At 35.4% G+C, this 15,488-nt stretch overlaps 2 protein-coding genes across 2 annotated transcripts; both read left to right on the top strand.

The window, feature by feature from the left end:
* Window positions 1-1,968: 1,968 nt before the first annotated feature.
* Window positions 1,969-8,725, top strand: LOC109161714 (U11/U12 small nuclear ribonucleoprotein 35 kDa protein; the record flags this gene model as incomplete). Its single annotated transcript, XM_019310201.1, has 9 exons — window positions 1,969-2,059; window positions 4,708-4,869; window positions 4,945-5,042; window positions 5,229-5,280; window positions 6,184-6,254; window positions 7,192-7,282; window positions 7,358-7,433; window positions 7,536-7,614; window positions 8,118-8,725. Coding segments are annotated over 9 exons (1,131 nt in total), but the record flags the coding sequence as incomplete, so codon positions are not given.
* Window positions 8,726-9,982: 1,257 nt separating this feature from the next.
* LOC109161939 lies at window positions 9,983-15,488 on the top strand. Its single transcript, XM_019310509.1, has 8 exons — window positions 9,983-10,208; window positions 10,998-11,173; window positions 11,321-11,383; window positions 11,964-12,030; window positions 12,192-12,292; window positions 13,133-13,177; window positions 14,285-14,755; window positions 15,077-15,488. Exons 2-8 carry the CDS (start codon window positions 11,042-11,044, stop codon window positions 15,245-15,247), a joined length of 1,050 nt encoding a protein of 349 aa, XP_019166054.1. The 5' UTR covers window positions 9,983-10,208; window positions 10,998-11,041; the 3' UTR covers window positions 15,248-15,488.

Raw genomic sequence — 15,488 nt, forward strand, 5'->3', positions numbered from 1 at the left:
ATGAATATACACAAATCTTTCAAAATATTAATATTTGCAAAACATAAAATATTTTTAAAATAATAATATAATGATAATTAATAGTATAAAAAATATTTAATATGAAGTATTTAACTGATAATAAAATTGTCTTTATATTAAAATAAATCATTTTTTAGTTTATAAATATACGAAAAAAGTAAAAATCATTGTAAACGAAAATTATTAAATAGATTTTAAGATTTAGCGTATTATAATATTATTAGTTGAAAAGATACTACAATGTAATAGAGTCAGTAGTATCACAAATATATTTAATACAGAGTATTTAAATTGTAATTAAAAAATCATTTTTAAAAATTAATGAATATACGAAAAAGGTAAAAATCATTGTAAAGAAAAAGTATTAAATAGATTTTAAAACTTAGTGTACTATAATATAATTATTAGATAGTCATTTCCTTCATTTTATCAGTATACTAATTAGTTTTAGGAATTGCGGAATTAATTATAATTAAGCTAATAATAGAATTAAGGAATTATGTAAAATAAGGAAATAATTGTAATTAAGATAATAATGGATAATAATAAATTACAGGGCGTTTGGTTTGAGATGGGGAATTACGTGGGAAAGGAATTGCAATTCTATAGGAGATGAATTACTGGAAATAAAGTGGTAGTTTAAATTATAGTGTTTGGTTTACAGGAATATAATTACTGGAAATTTCAATTCCAATGTTTGGTATACATGGGAATTGAAAGGGAATAAGTAGTATAAAGTCAAAAATGTTCATTGTTGTTGTTAGGCATTAATTTTATGTTAAAAAATGAAGGGGTAATTTTGACTCATCACTATCTTTTTTTCTTCCTAAAATTCCAGGGGACATGAGATTTTAATTCCATGAAAATGGGAGAATTGCAATTCCCCGTATTGTAATTCCTTTCAACCAAACAATGAAATTTTGTGGCCTTTAAAATTAGGTAGGAAGGGAATTTAAATTCCATTCAACCAAACGCCTTGTTAAGGAATTGAAACTTGAAGTAATTATAGAGTACTTAAATGATAATAAAATTATATTTCTAATAAAAAATTATATTAATTCTTTTTAAAATTATTTCACCTTTTTCTGTATATTCATTTTAATAATAATATAATTAGATGAATCATATTACATATCAATCTTTTTAAATGTAATCAAACAAGTCATATATTATTAATACTTTTGCATTGATTTTATAATCAAATAAATGTAAACTTTTAAATATTATAGTTATTTATAACTTTATTATTTAAATATATATACAAATAATCTGTGCATCACACGGATAATTTACTAGTTATAATAAAACATAAAACATAAACTAATAACAGAAGAAGCTGTAATATATCAAATATATCTCATGTCATTCTTGACATAGTTGAATAAAAAAACTGGTTTGTGTGTAAGTTTCTTTAACTTTTATTTTTTTTAAATGATAAAAATTCACAACCATTGTCTCATAATGTGTATTATGTGTTTCTTTAAAATGCAAAATTTTTACTTTTAGCCAAATAAAAAAGTATTAGTTTTCTAACATTCATCTAAATACCAAAAAATTAAAATATTTTTCAGGTTACTATATGTATTCTCAAATTATTGCCTCCATTGATATACTTTATCAGGCTAAAAAAGTATTAGTTTTCTAACATTCATCTAAATACCAAAAAATTAAAATATTTTTCAGGTTACTATATGTATTCTCAAATTATTGCCTCCATTGATATACTTTATCAACCAAATGAAACATAAAGAGCCAGTATCGTCTTCACGGAGACTCGAATTCACAACTTTAGGAGTAATTTTGTGTCATTGGACCACAAAGTTATTGTCCCAAATGTTTATTAATATTTCGTTGTATAATAATGTCCTGAAGTGTAGGTTGAGAAAAAGTAACATTGTTAGTACTAAAAAAAAAAAAAAACAAAACAAAACTGAAGTAATAGTTTAATACCCATGCCTACGCAAGAACAAGAACTTTAGTCGAACACAACAGGCTTCTCTAAACAGTTGCGCAGACAATCGATCTCCATCTCAATCAGGTATTCTTTAATCCTCTTCTGTAGCAATCCCTCTCTCCACTATCCTATGCGAATATGGTGTGTATGTGTGCATGCTGTTCAATACTGATGAATACCTATCCATCTGGCCATTGATTTGAAGCGTTGCGGGTTTCTGTGATGGGATTGAGGGTTCTGAGCTTTGTTCAGAGTTTATGGCCTTTCTCTATTTTCAAACGCGATGACTTGAGGGTTTCGGAGGGGTTGGTTAGGAAATTATCGATACCTGATTGCACGAAACAGTTCGTTTATGCGGTTCCCGAGCCTGAATCGGGCGCTGTTATATACGTAGTGTGTGTTCAGAACTTATCGGAGCAGTCGGCTATGGATGCCGAGTGTCTCATTAGGGAAATTAGGCCTGACGCGGTGGTGGTTCAAGTGGATAATATGACGAACGAGCTTCATAGGGGTGGAAATGAGGGTATAAATGATAAGGGTTTTATGAAGTTTTTATTTGCTGGTGGGAATGATGAGGATTGTGAGGAGAATTCGGTTCCAACCTCGGCAATTGAGGTTCTAAAGAGGTGCTTTATGCACAAGATTAATAAGGAAAAGTATGAGAATGTGGCAGGGGATTTGGTATTGAGGGAGATTTTTGGTGTTGGATTTGATGGATATTCCTTGGCAGCAAAGAAAGCAGCAGAAGATGTTGGTTCAGCTCTTTTGTTAATAGATTCTCCTTTTGTGAAACGCAATGAGGATAATGAGTGTTCCACGGTGGGAGGCGAAGGGTTTGGAGTTCTTGGTTTGAAGTCTTTTAACAATCTGTTTCCACAAAGGGCAGGGAAAATTATAATGCCGGTGAATTGGCAGGGATTTTGTCTTACAAATGATATCCAGACTCAAATGGTTAAGCTATTGTCATCACATTTGGTTAATTCAACTTCTGTTGCAAACAATGAGTCTGAGAATATTCAACCACAGATACAATATCAAGTCCCTCAGTTTGCTCAATCTGTGTATCCTTTACTAGTTGATTTGCACGACATTTTTGGTGATATTCCTTCAATAGGAAGAGCCCTAGCTTCTGCTCAGAAAGTGTTGTATGATGTAAACAGAGGAGAAATGGTCAATGCGGAACTCCTTTCCAATGTTTATATATTCCGGATTGCAGTTGAGGTGTTGAGAATTGCCTTGAATAATGCTGGTCGTCTTCCTATTAGCAAAACTGGGGATGCAAACGATGAGTTTTCTGAGCTTTCTATCGAGGAGAAGTCACATGCACTTCTTGCCCACGCTCTCCGAAGCCAGACAAAGAAGTTTAAATCAATTGTTGCAGTAGTAGATGCACGGAGTTTAGCTGGATTAAGGAAATACTGGAATACCTGTGTTCCGATGGAAATCAAAGATATGGTTGAACAGCTTGCCGCTAACTGGGAAAGTGGCGAAATTTTTCAGACCGACAGAAAAAGCTTATTAGCTGGTAAACCAGTGGTAGCAGTTGGGGCAGGTGCAACAGCAGTGATAGGTGCTTCATCCCTCTCCAAAGTCGTTCCGTTATCTACTATTATGAAGGTGGTTACCTTTAAAGTTCCAGCCTCCTTAAAACTCATGATGACTCAGACCCAAAAGGCTGCAGCTATTATGCTTGGCAAGTCAAAGGTTGTTGCCCCGGGAATGGCAAGTTCTGGTTTGAAATCGTCGTTTTTTAAGGCAGCTGCTTCCACTGAGAAAATTCGAGTCGTGGCTCATAGTGCTATAGCCTCAGCCGAGAGAACTAGTTTATCAGCTATGAGAAGTGCATTCTATGAAATTATGAGGAAACGGCACATCCGGCCAATTGGGGTTTTGCCATGGGCAACATTTGGGTGCAGCATTGCTACCTGCACTGGCTTACTTGTCTATGGAGATGGAATTGAGTGTGTTGCTGAATCACTTCCTGCAGCTCTTTCAATTGCTAGTTTGGGTCGCGGGATTCAGAGTTTGCGCGAAGCTTCTCAGGCAATGAGGCAAAGTGAAAGCTCCAGGATACAAAATTCATTAGAGTCCCTTTTGTACAGATTTAAGATAAAGGTTCAATAAGATTTTGGTTGCTTTCTTATATGTTCACTCAAATGTGAAGTCGAACTTGCTATTACGTAAATATACTCCTTAATTGAGTATAGAGGCTTTCCATTTTATTATTGTCGAAGTTTTCTGTATGGTTTGCAATTGAGTGAATGAACTTAAAACGTGTTCAATTATAATTGAACCATTTTTTTTATCAATAGGAAAGGGAAATTATAAGTCAAATGATTAAATTTTATTGGGACATTCTTGATGGCTTAGTAACTACAAGATTTTAAGTTCAGACTTCCAATTGAAATGCTTTCATTCTTGGTGGTTGGATAACCATAAAATTTTAAGTTTAGACTTCTAATTGAAATAGTTTCATTCTTGGTGGCTGAATAATCACAAAATTTTAAGTTCAGATTTTCAAGATTTATCGGTTACATACAATTTAAGTTAGTTTATGCGATCTATTAAATTTTAATTTTTTATTTTTTAATTTCAATCTATCAACTACAAACTCCTTACCTTCATTTACAAGTTAAGATTACATGGTGGGATTGATCTCATCACTCAAAAAATGTTTAATTTTTTTTTTTCTTTTGGCTAAAAAACATTACAAAATGGATATTCGGGTGTAGAAGCTTGGAGGGAAAGAAGGAAAAGGATGGGCAGCAACCTAAATGCGGTGTTCTACGCCGATATATACCACCCTATTCAGTCCGGCAGCATCGACGGCACCGATATTCTGCCGCACGACAGCGCCGTCTACCGGGCGCTCCTCTGCTCCAATGCCGGCCTGTGTAATTTTCCTCTCTCTACTCTCCCACTTCCTTGCTTTTAACTGTCGCTCTTACTTTCTACTCCTTTTATCGCAGATGACCCCTTCGGCGACCCCAAGGCCGTCGGCGATCCTTACTGTACTCTCTTCGTGGGACGTCTCTCACACCTCACTACCGAACACACTCTTCGCGAGGTGGCCGTTTCTTCTTTTATTACGTTTTACAGAAAAAAAAAAAAAAAAATTCTTTCCTTCTTATGGCTGCCAATTGGACTGCTCTTCTGAAATTTTAGTTCTATATCTTAAATACCCTGTAATTCCTGTAATTTTGTTTGGGTGGGATTTCTGGAGTAATAGCAGAGATTCTGTGTGAATTTCCAGGAAATGAGCAAATATGGAAGGGTGAAGAACTTGAGATTAGTCAGACACATTGGTAAGATTTTGTGTTGCGCCCTATGTCTTTCTCATTATTACGGAGCATTATATATATAGTGTTCTGAAAGTTCTTTCGACTTTCTGAAGACTGAAGTGAATTCCTATTCTGTTCAAATCTTAAAGGACTATCTGTTGTGTTCAAAACTGCAATGGAGTTTAAATTATTTGGCTCTGAACTTTGTGACCTTGAAACTCCACCAAATTTGTACCCTGCTTTAATTTATTTATTTGATGGGTCACTGGGTTTAAACTTTACTTGCATGCAAATATGGTGTTAGTACTCCCAAGGTCTGCCAGTTCAGCGCGATAGATTCTCATTGTTTAGTAAGAGTAAAAAATTTGCTCATGTTAGATGGAGTCAAGAACTAGAGATGATGAGAGCATTCGTTTGATCCATGTCAAACAATCTGGAAAGGCATGCGGGTTTCTGGTGAAAAACCTCCTTGAATTCGTGTAGGAAAAATGACACAAAGGTGGCCTGAAAAGAATGCTGACATAGGTTCAAAGGTTTGAGCAAAAATGTGATAGCTATAAAGATAAATGAAGAACATGGTATGGTGTAGTGTTCATCTATTGACACGGCTCAGATATATTTGCAATGATGAACTAAAACTACTAGTAGATGGGATGTTTTCTCACCTGTGTGTTCTTTATGAATTTTTGGTGATTTCATTCAACTCAAAGTCATAGCCTGGTGCTTGGAAAATACTATGGTCATTGGTTTAGAATTTTTTGTCCAAGTTCTTTAGCTTTATTTAGTTCTTATTACTCTGTATTTGTTTGGGAATAAGTATATTACTTTATTGAGCTGTAACATAATGGATTGGAAATCTAGCATGTCTTGCTAAAAGTGCCCTTCCTATATGATGCTATGATAACCAGCTTTAATGTTGCTATGTAGTAACGGGTGCTTCACGTGGATATGCCTTTGTTGAATTTGAAACAGAAAGAGAGATGCGACGGGCATACAAGGTAATGTTTTTTCATCAACACCTATCTCATCTCAATGTCTGCAATATATAGTGATTGGCCATTGGGGTCATACCCGCCAAATCACCATCCTTTCTCTCAGGACTTCGACTGTTTAATTTCTAACCCAAGAAATTACAAGTATGGTCCTTTGTTTGTCAAGATATTGTGCAATTTCTGACTGTTTCTATCTGTCTTGTTTTTATCTCTCTCACAAACTATGTCTGTGTAGTTTAGGGTCCTCAACTATGTGTTAATTTTGAGCTTTTATCAGTTACCGTGATGGATTCATATTAGTTTCTTGGGGAAAGATTGTTATTGATTAACTTAAAGCGGAATACCTTTATAAGTAGGAAATTGCCCCTTATCTTAACAGTTGTCTGCTATAAATTTCCAAAGCTTGTCCTTCTAAAGTCTGATGTTCACTGTTCTTTTGTTGTGGACATTGTTGGTTCTGTAGTTTTATAGATAAATTTTCATTTGAAAAATGATAATGACATGAATAGAGGAAACTAGGAAAGAAAGATGGTCTCTCTGTGCTCCCAAAGGCTCATTTTAGCTTCTGGGACATTATTAATGACATAAATAAGGGAAAGAAAGATAAGTCTCCAATGAACAGATACTACATTGTAACAGAGTCAATAATACTAAAAAAAAAAAGAAGAAGAGATAAGTCTCCATGTGCCCAAACATGCCTTTTAATTTCCGCAACTAATGTAATATTTTATAGATAGTCAATAGTAATGTTTTCACCTTACATTGAGTAGTTAATTAAATATTACATCTGAGTTTGGCAATGAATAAACCATGCATTATTAATCGTTAAGTTTGATGAACCATATTACTTTGCTTAAAATAATGTGATTCAATTATTCCAGCTTCTGTTGCCCATTTTCCCTACTGAAGCGAACTTGCAGTTATTCATTATCTTTTTACACAGGATGCTCACCATAAGATCATTGATGATTCTGAAATTATAGTTGATTACAACAGGCAGCGGCTGATGCCAGGCTGGATTCCAAGAAGATTAGGTTAGTCTAATTTTCTTTTCATTTGAGCCTTAATGTGTTATTTATGTCACTTCTTGAGGTGAGCTTATTTGATAGGAGGGGGACTTGGAGGCAAAAAGGAATCTGGACAACTTCGATTTGGAGGCCGAGATAGACCATTCCGAGCCCCACTGTATGTCTTCATCCTTCCATCTTTTTTCAAGGATTCATGTATTTTTATTATTATAAGATTGATTGATACTTTGTTTTTTTTTTTTTTTAAAATTTCAAACAGGCGACAGATTCCCTTTGATGACCTGAAAAGGCTTGGAATACCACCTCCACCAGAGGGACGATATATGTCTCGCTTTCAGGTAACTGGATTTTTTAAATGAGAATTTCTATAGTTGCAGGATTAAAGAAGATATCATAGTTGCTATCCGACAATGCCTTGCTCTTAAGAACTGTGAGGTAGTTGGTTTGCTTCTTTTACTTTGTGACTAGAAGCTCTAAACTATTATTTTCATCAATCAAAATTAACTTTAGTTGTCTTATGTGGATGACATAGGCTATTTTAAACATGTAGTGCTGCCTGAACCTTGACCTTTAATTTTCTGTCATTGTCATTAAATTGTGTTAAGATTCCAAGTCACTGTGCTTTTGTTCTTCCGTTTTTTCTTTCTGCACTTTCCTGTGGTATATAGCTCAAGTTTGGCACTTGCATGGCTGATTTTTTCCAGAATTTCTGCCATGGATCCAAGTAAATTTGAAGCTGGGAATGTAATGTGCCTAGTTAACGGTGCACATTCCATAGATGTTTGGATCTGTTATTTGCCAAGCCTAGGATTTGAATTCCTTTGTAAATCAAATTATGCAGGTTCCATCACCACCCCGAAGAGAAAGGATCTCTGTAGACTCCCCTCACAAATACAAAGAAAGCAGGCGTTCTCATCAGCGGGAGAGGGAGAGGTCAACCAGTACGGAACGCAATTCCAGCAGACACAAGCGATCCATGGACATAGAAGACACCTCTCGCAAGAACCAAAAGCGTAGGAGAGAGAGACGCAGCGGGAGATCCTCTAGTCCTGATTTTTCGTCCGATGGAAGGAGTTCAAGGGACAGGGAAGAACGCTCGTCTCAACGACACCGAAAGCACAGCAGGCATAAGCGGTCCGACCGTTCATCGGGTGAAAGTTCATTGTATAGGGAAGAACGTCACTCTGTACATAGGTCTCCTTCACATCAATATGACAGATGGTCTCCAAGCAGGAAGAGGTCTACCAGTTGATTAGGAAAAACAATTGAATATTTTCCCCCTCCTAAATTTATCTCATCACATTCACCTCTGATATGGCTATATAGAAATGAAGTAGAAGAGTGAATGTATTCGCTTGAGACACCCTTTTTTTCTTTTCTAGGAGTTGCGGCAGGAACCATCTTGAAATGATTCGATGAGTTTGAAATGCAAAAACACTTTTCTCTTGATACAATGGATAAAAGAAACCAAACAAAACAAACTCAACTGCATAACTCTAAGCCAATTAATCGCAATAGCATCCATATCAAGAAACATATTGATCCCTAGCCTTCAATTTGCAAATTGAGAGTGTTGGGGTTATTAGGGCAAGTCCAGTAGATTTTGGTGTGGTGTTTGAGGAACCATAGCTGAGGTGGAGGAGAGAGATTATCATGGCTTCTCCTGTAAAGTCTTTGATTTTTGCAGGAGAAGCAAAAAAAAAAAAAAAAAAAAAAACGTCCCACGCGAGTTGGTGGCCACTATGACCTTTTGACCCTTTTTTTTGTTTAAATTGTCAGATTTTTCTTTTCCTTTTCGTTTTCTCTCTCCTACATGTCTTCCTAAAATGTTGTAAAAAAATTAAACGGAGACTCCAGTGCGATTTTTAAGGGGTTTTTGTAAGAGTGATTAGGAAAGAGAAGAAGAGAGGAGAGAAAAGAAAAAAAACAAACAAACAAAACTGAATTTTTAAACAAAAAAATAAAAATAAAAATAGTGTCAGGCGCGCTGTCAGCGTGCCCGTGTGGCCATTGACTGTGCATGAATGTGCACAACACTTGTTTTTTTTTTTTTTTTCCTTGACATGAACCCAACCCTTTGCAGGCCAAATATATTTTCTATTATCCCTATTCCACGTCTAGAAAGATCCCCACCCAATATATTTGATCAGACATTAACCCCCAAATATTCTCTGACGGTGATTAGAATTTAGAACCCAAACAGGCCCAAATCCCAATGACTTAAACTTTCAATTTTATTTAAATTTCATCCTTCAATTAAAATTAAATAGTTTACAAGAGAAAAAAAAAAAGAGTACATATAAGGGCAACATACTTGAACATGTTAATTATTAATTATTTTTATTAAACAGTAAAATTATAAAAATTTAAACGGATGAATAATAATTATGTAAAAGTTAAAACGTATTGTAACAGAATTTAAAAAAAAAAAAAAAGTAGATGTCATAATAATTGAAAATTAAAAATAAACTTGTTCAAAGAAATATAACGGCAATGTTCATAAGGCGGCACACGTGTGAGGCAGTTGGTCAAAAAGACGAAGCTTTACCCATTTTACACGTTGGGCAGTGCCGTCCAACTCCGCCATTCTTTCACGGAATCAGCGGTGGCGGTGGGTCAACCAGACAAGCACCCACAGGGGTCAAGTTCGTAATTTTGACCAAACCACCAGTGGCAAAACTGTCATTCCATCGCACCTGTCCCTTCCCGTCTGAAAATCCGAAGCTTCTTCCTGTTCGCTCCTTGCTGGCGCTACGACTCGACTGGGTCATCGTGAATCGTATTTTTAGTAAAAACCCATTTTCCCTGAAATTGCTCTCTCACCCTTTCTTCTTCAATTCACATTAAACCTCTCCCATCAAACCCTGCTCAAATTCAGATTTTGCGTTCTCAACTTTCTCTCATTCTTCTTCTTCGCCATTCGATTACTGTGGTATCATGCTCACCTCATCGCTTCAATTTAATTCATTCATTTTCTTTATCTCGTGCTTTTAGATTAGTTAATTGCTTTTTTTTTTTTTTTTTTTTTTTTTTTTGGGGATTTGTTGAGTTATTCATCTCGTGCTGTGGGAGAATCCCTTATAGTAAGATTAATTTTGTTCTGTTTTCCTTCAATTATTGTTACTCTTGTTGTATGGGTACTTTTTGTATTGAAATTTGGAAGATCTAAATTTTGTGATATTCGTATGCTGTTGGTTAGGCTAGGCAGCATGTTAGCTTTACTTGTATGGGCTGTTGAGCTTTTAGCAATGCCATGGCGATGGATTTTCTCCGCGCGCATGTGAAGACTTACAATTTCTTTCGTACAATGTTAAAATAAAGTACAGTGACTCAATGAGTGCGTTGAGGTTATGATTGTTTTGTGTGCCCTTAGTAGAGGGGATTTTCCCACTGTGCTCTCGGAGGTGGTTGGGACATTTGTTTGATTATTAGTGGTGCTATGGAACAAATTACTTTTGTTTTTCTGCACTATAGTCTCTAAGACGCATACTGGTGTGGGGTTCTGATTCCATTTATATTCTTTTTTATTTTCACATGAATGAGATCTGATTGGGTTTTAGATCCTTTCTGGATTCTATATTTCTCGTAAGATGTTGACAGTCTTGCAGGGAATATTACAAAATGGTGTTATTCATAGTTGGTTTCTTGCCTAATGCAACACACTTTTTCTGAGTGTCATGGTATTTATTGTGATATTCATTCAACATTTTGGCATTGACAGCACCATTCTTTCTGGGATCGCAAGTTATCTTAGTGCCAGTAATAATGCGTGCACCATCTCTTCTTGCACAATGCTTGCCTGGATTGATATCTGCAGACAGGGGGTGTCACGCGTCAGTAATATCTGACAGAGATGGTCATCTTCCTTCACCAGCTGTAGAGATTGTTCCTTCAAAAGTGAGTTCCTAATTGTATGTTTCAAACAGTATAAACAGTGCTTATCTAAAATTTCTTGATATCTCCCTGCAAGTTTGGTACATGAACTCCTAGGTATTGTTTCCTATCTATTTGTATAATTGAATATTTAATTTCTTTTCTGTGCAGACCGCGCATCCCTATACATATGCTAGTGAGAATGTAGATCTACAAGGAATCAATATAGTCAAGGTACTGGTAGTGCTAACTTGTTTTCATTATCCTTCCATACTGCTTTCAGTAATTTTTTATTATTTTTTTAATGTCATTTATCATCTCAAGATACATAGTTGAGTAGTTGACTGCTGATAGCAGCTTATTGTACTTCCTGAATTTTTATCTAGCTGCTGAAGAGGTGGCTCACATTATAGAAATCCTAATAATTTTCTTTTGCTGATTTGGAGTTCCATCTCCTTGAATGTTACGGAGTATGTTCTTAGTCCATTTGCTATTACCTTTGGGCACAGTTTTAAGACAAAACCTGTTAAACAATTTGATCTTCAGTTCTTCACCATTCAAAGTTAATCACCTTGTATGGGATAAGGTTTGATATTGTCATTTGAGAATGAGATTTAGATTTATCTAGGAAAAGGGTAGGAAAATTTATATAAGATACACTACTCTGCCCTCAAAGTTCCTATTCTATTTCATGGGCATGAAAGTTATGCAGATTGTGCATTCTAAACTATCTTCTTTTTTAATATTATATTGAAGTGATTAAGAAACTCCAAACTTATCCATGCCTACTAATGTTTTATACTTTTATCTTTAGGGTAGAATAAGTGTTGCTGATATAATCGGCTTTACTGGCACAGAAATGATATCCTCAAAACCAGATGGTATGTACAGCACCTTGCATCCTTACTTTTGATGGCTTGGCATTAACTTGCTTCCCTGTGCTAAAATTTTAAAACTATATCACTTCGTACTTCGTAGCCAGATTTTGTGCCAATGTATACATAGCTGCCAATTTTCACACATTGACTTCTTTATAATGCAGGATATCTGAAGTGTTGGGATGGTTCACTTGATCTTGTTAATGTTCTCAAACATGAGATTAGGGATGGACAGCTGAGTTTTAGGGGCAAAAGGGTGATTGAGGTACTTCCAATCCATAGCAATCATAATTGAAGATACCTGTATGCATCTGAATAAGATTTTGTAATTGCTTCAGGGTATATGGTGCATAGATAAATTAAATGACAAAATCTCCTATTACTATGGTGTTTTTATCCCCTATTAATATAAATGACACATTAATTCCCCCTGAAGCTAAAAATTCTCTATCTCCAAGAATGTGTTTGGTTCAATATTCTTTGCATAAATTAAATGACAAAATCTCCTATTCATATGGTGTTTTATCCCCTATTAATATAAATGCCACATTAATTCCCCCTGATTCTAAAAAATCTCTTATCTCCAAGAAATGCATTAGCCTATTACAGTACATAGATTATTGGAAAGAATATTGAACCAAATGCTTTCTGCTAATGTGTTAGGCACAAAAAAAAAATGAAAATCAAATTATTAATGTAGTATATGGTGCATTTTTCGTGTTTAGTGGAAAGTAATTTTTAGCAAAATGCATTTCATTATTGTGTTTGTCCTTATTATTTATTTTCACCAACTGTGAAATTAAAAATCTGAAAAATTAAGAATCACATTTATTTAATGTGTTTCTTAAAAAATTGTGATCCAAACGCATTTGAGATGTGTCCCAGTTCTATAGAAAAATGAAATTCTGGACTGATGTAATTGTGCATGCCAGTCAATACACACTGTTGAAATTTTGCATTTGCTATTTAACTTGTGCAAACTTGTTACAAGCTGGTAGCTTTGTCCCTCGTGTGCTCCTTCATTTCACTACTGATCATTGTATTGTTGTTTGCTCTACTTTGGTAGCAGAAAATAATCTCACTCTGTTATTTATTTATTCTTCAGCTTAGCTGCGGCTATGGGCTTCCAGGAATATTTGCTTGTTTAAAGGTAATAATCACACTTTATACAATACTTACTATGTCTATGTTTGCACAATCTATAATAACTATGATTTTGAAATGGGAAAATCACCACCAAGGACCTTGTGGTCCAATGGTACCAAGTTGAACTCCCACATGGGAGGTTGTCGTTTCGAGCCTCAGTGGAGGCGCGGCGCTATTGACTCTCTGTGCTTCAGTAGGTTGAGAAAGTAGTTATGAATAGAGTTAATAGTATTCAAAAAAAAGGAAAATCACCATTTTGGTCCCTCAATTGTTTCCCAACTGTCAATGTAGTCCCTAGTTTTCAATTTCAACTAATTTGATCATCGAATTGTTTCAAATTTCGTCAATTGAACCCTTCCGTGGGACCAAAATGGTGATTTCTCATTTTTAAATTTTCGTCAATTTGATCCTCAAAGGGTTTAATTGACGAAATTTTAAACAATTCGAGGATCAAATTAGTTGAAATTGAAAATTAGGGACTACATTGACAGTTGGGAAACAATTGAGGGACCAAAATGGTGATTTCCCCTTTTGAAATCTCTAGTGTTAAAAATTTTGTGAAATGGAAAGAGAAGCAGACATTATTAGCATTTCTATTGGTATGGTCTTCCCATGTTTTACCATCTCTAACCCTACAGGTAGATGTTCAATAACAATATGAAAGTCCTTGTGGTTTATAATGTTGAAAAGTTCCCAGGTCTATATGCTTTACGGTCTATTTGTGTTTCTTCTGCACTTGTTAGTTGTTACTAATATTGATTATTACATTTTGATCAATGGGTTCTACATGGCATGACATCAGGATGCAATAAATGTGTAAATTTAAATTATGTAGAAATAAAGCTCTAAACTCCCTGTGATAGTTGATCATTGGTTAGTGGTTACACTTTTGTTGTCCGAAGAATCACGAGTGCTGAAATGTGCTCTCTTTAAAGATAATCCAATAATTATCCAAACAACGATATTGAAAGAATACCCATCATGTGGCTAGAGCCCAACATCAGAATGCATTTTTTTTATTATGGATTTTATTAAAACTTCAACAAATAAAGCATGATTATTGGTTTCATAAAACAATTTCTTATAATTGTGGTGTTACACTAATTTGCAGGGAGCTTCTACCGTGCATTTTCAGGACAGGAATGCAGAGGCTATAAGATGCACCACTATTCCAAATGTCTTGGTGAACCTTGAGGAGGCTCGGGAACGGCAGTGCCGTCAACCTGAGAGCCCTTTGACTCCTTCTAGGCAGACTCTTGCTCCAACAGTAAACTTTTATGCAGGGGAATGGGGGGAACTGCCAACGGTGTTGTCTGTTGTTAGGAATGATGCATCTGAGATACCTAGAGGGATGAGCCTCAGCTTCTCTGAGGAAGATTTAATGGATGGCTGTAGTAGCCAAGATGGGAGCATCTTAGTCCATGAATCTTCCTCGAGGCGGTCTAGGAAACTGTCTGGAAGCAGGGCATGGGAGAGGGCTAGTGATGCAGACCAAGGAGAAAGTGGGTATGATGTTATTTTGATGACCGAGATTCCCTATTCAGTGGCCTCACTGAAGAAGCTGTATTCACTGATAAAAAAGGTTAGTTTCTTTCTCCTTGCTTCATTAAGTAGCTTGTCTTCTGTGTTTGAACATACATGAAACTGAAAATTTGACAAAATAAGTTGATTGCTTTATGTGTCAAATTTGAACAAATAAGCTGATTGTGGGCTGGTCCAGCATTTTGTGAAGAATGAGCCCCAATTAAGTTTTCAGCATGAGTACTGGATGTGTTGTTACATAAAGTTGCAATCCATCCTTCCACAGTGCGTGAATCCATATTTTGCATCATAATCTAGAACTAAAATGATTTCTCCTCATTCTACTTATGTGTATTTCTATTCCTTTTTCCTGAATTACTAGTGCTTAAGGCCCCCTTATGGAGTAATGTACCTGGCAACAAAAAGAAACTATGTTGGCTTCAACAGTGCTGCACGACACCTCCGGAGTCTGGTGGATGAGGAAGGTGTTTTTGGTGCTCATTTGGTAACAGAGCTAACAGACAGAGAGATTTGGAAATTCTTTTTCAAATGAAAAGATGATCTCAGCTTTGCCCCAAAGGTTCTATTCATTCAATAATTGTTTCCAGTAATATTATAATATAATAGTAAATTCTTAGCTTGTTATTAAGAAAAGATACACTACTGGATGGTTCAGTGCTTGTCTCCTGTAATTATGTTCTTTAAACTTGTTGTTTACGTTGAGAGAGATGTAAATTTTATAGGCTTGTGTAATATACTTTGTTTTAGCATTGATGGAGGAGGAAAATTCTCTA

This window comes from Ipomoea nil, unplaced genomic scaffold, assembly GCF_001879475.1.
Source record: "Ipomoea nil cultivar Tokyo-kokei standard unplaced genomic scaffold, Asagao_1.1 scaffold2926, whole genome shotgun sequence".
Taxonomy (NCBI): domain Eukaryota; kingdom Viridiplantae; phylum Streptophyta; class Magnoliopsida; order Solanales; family Convolvulaceae; genus Ipomoea; species Ipomoea nil.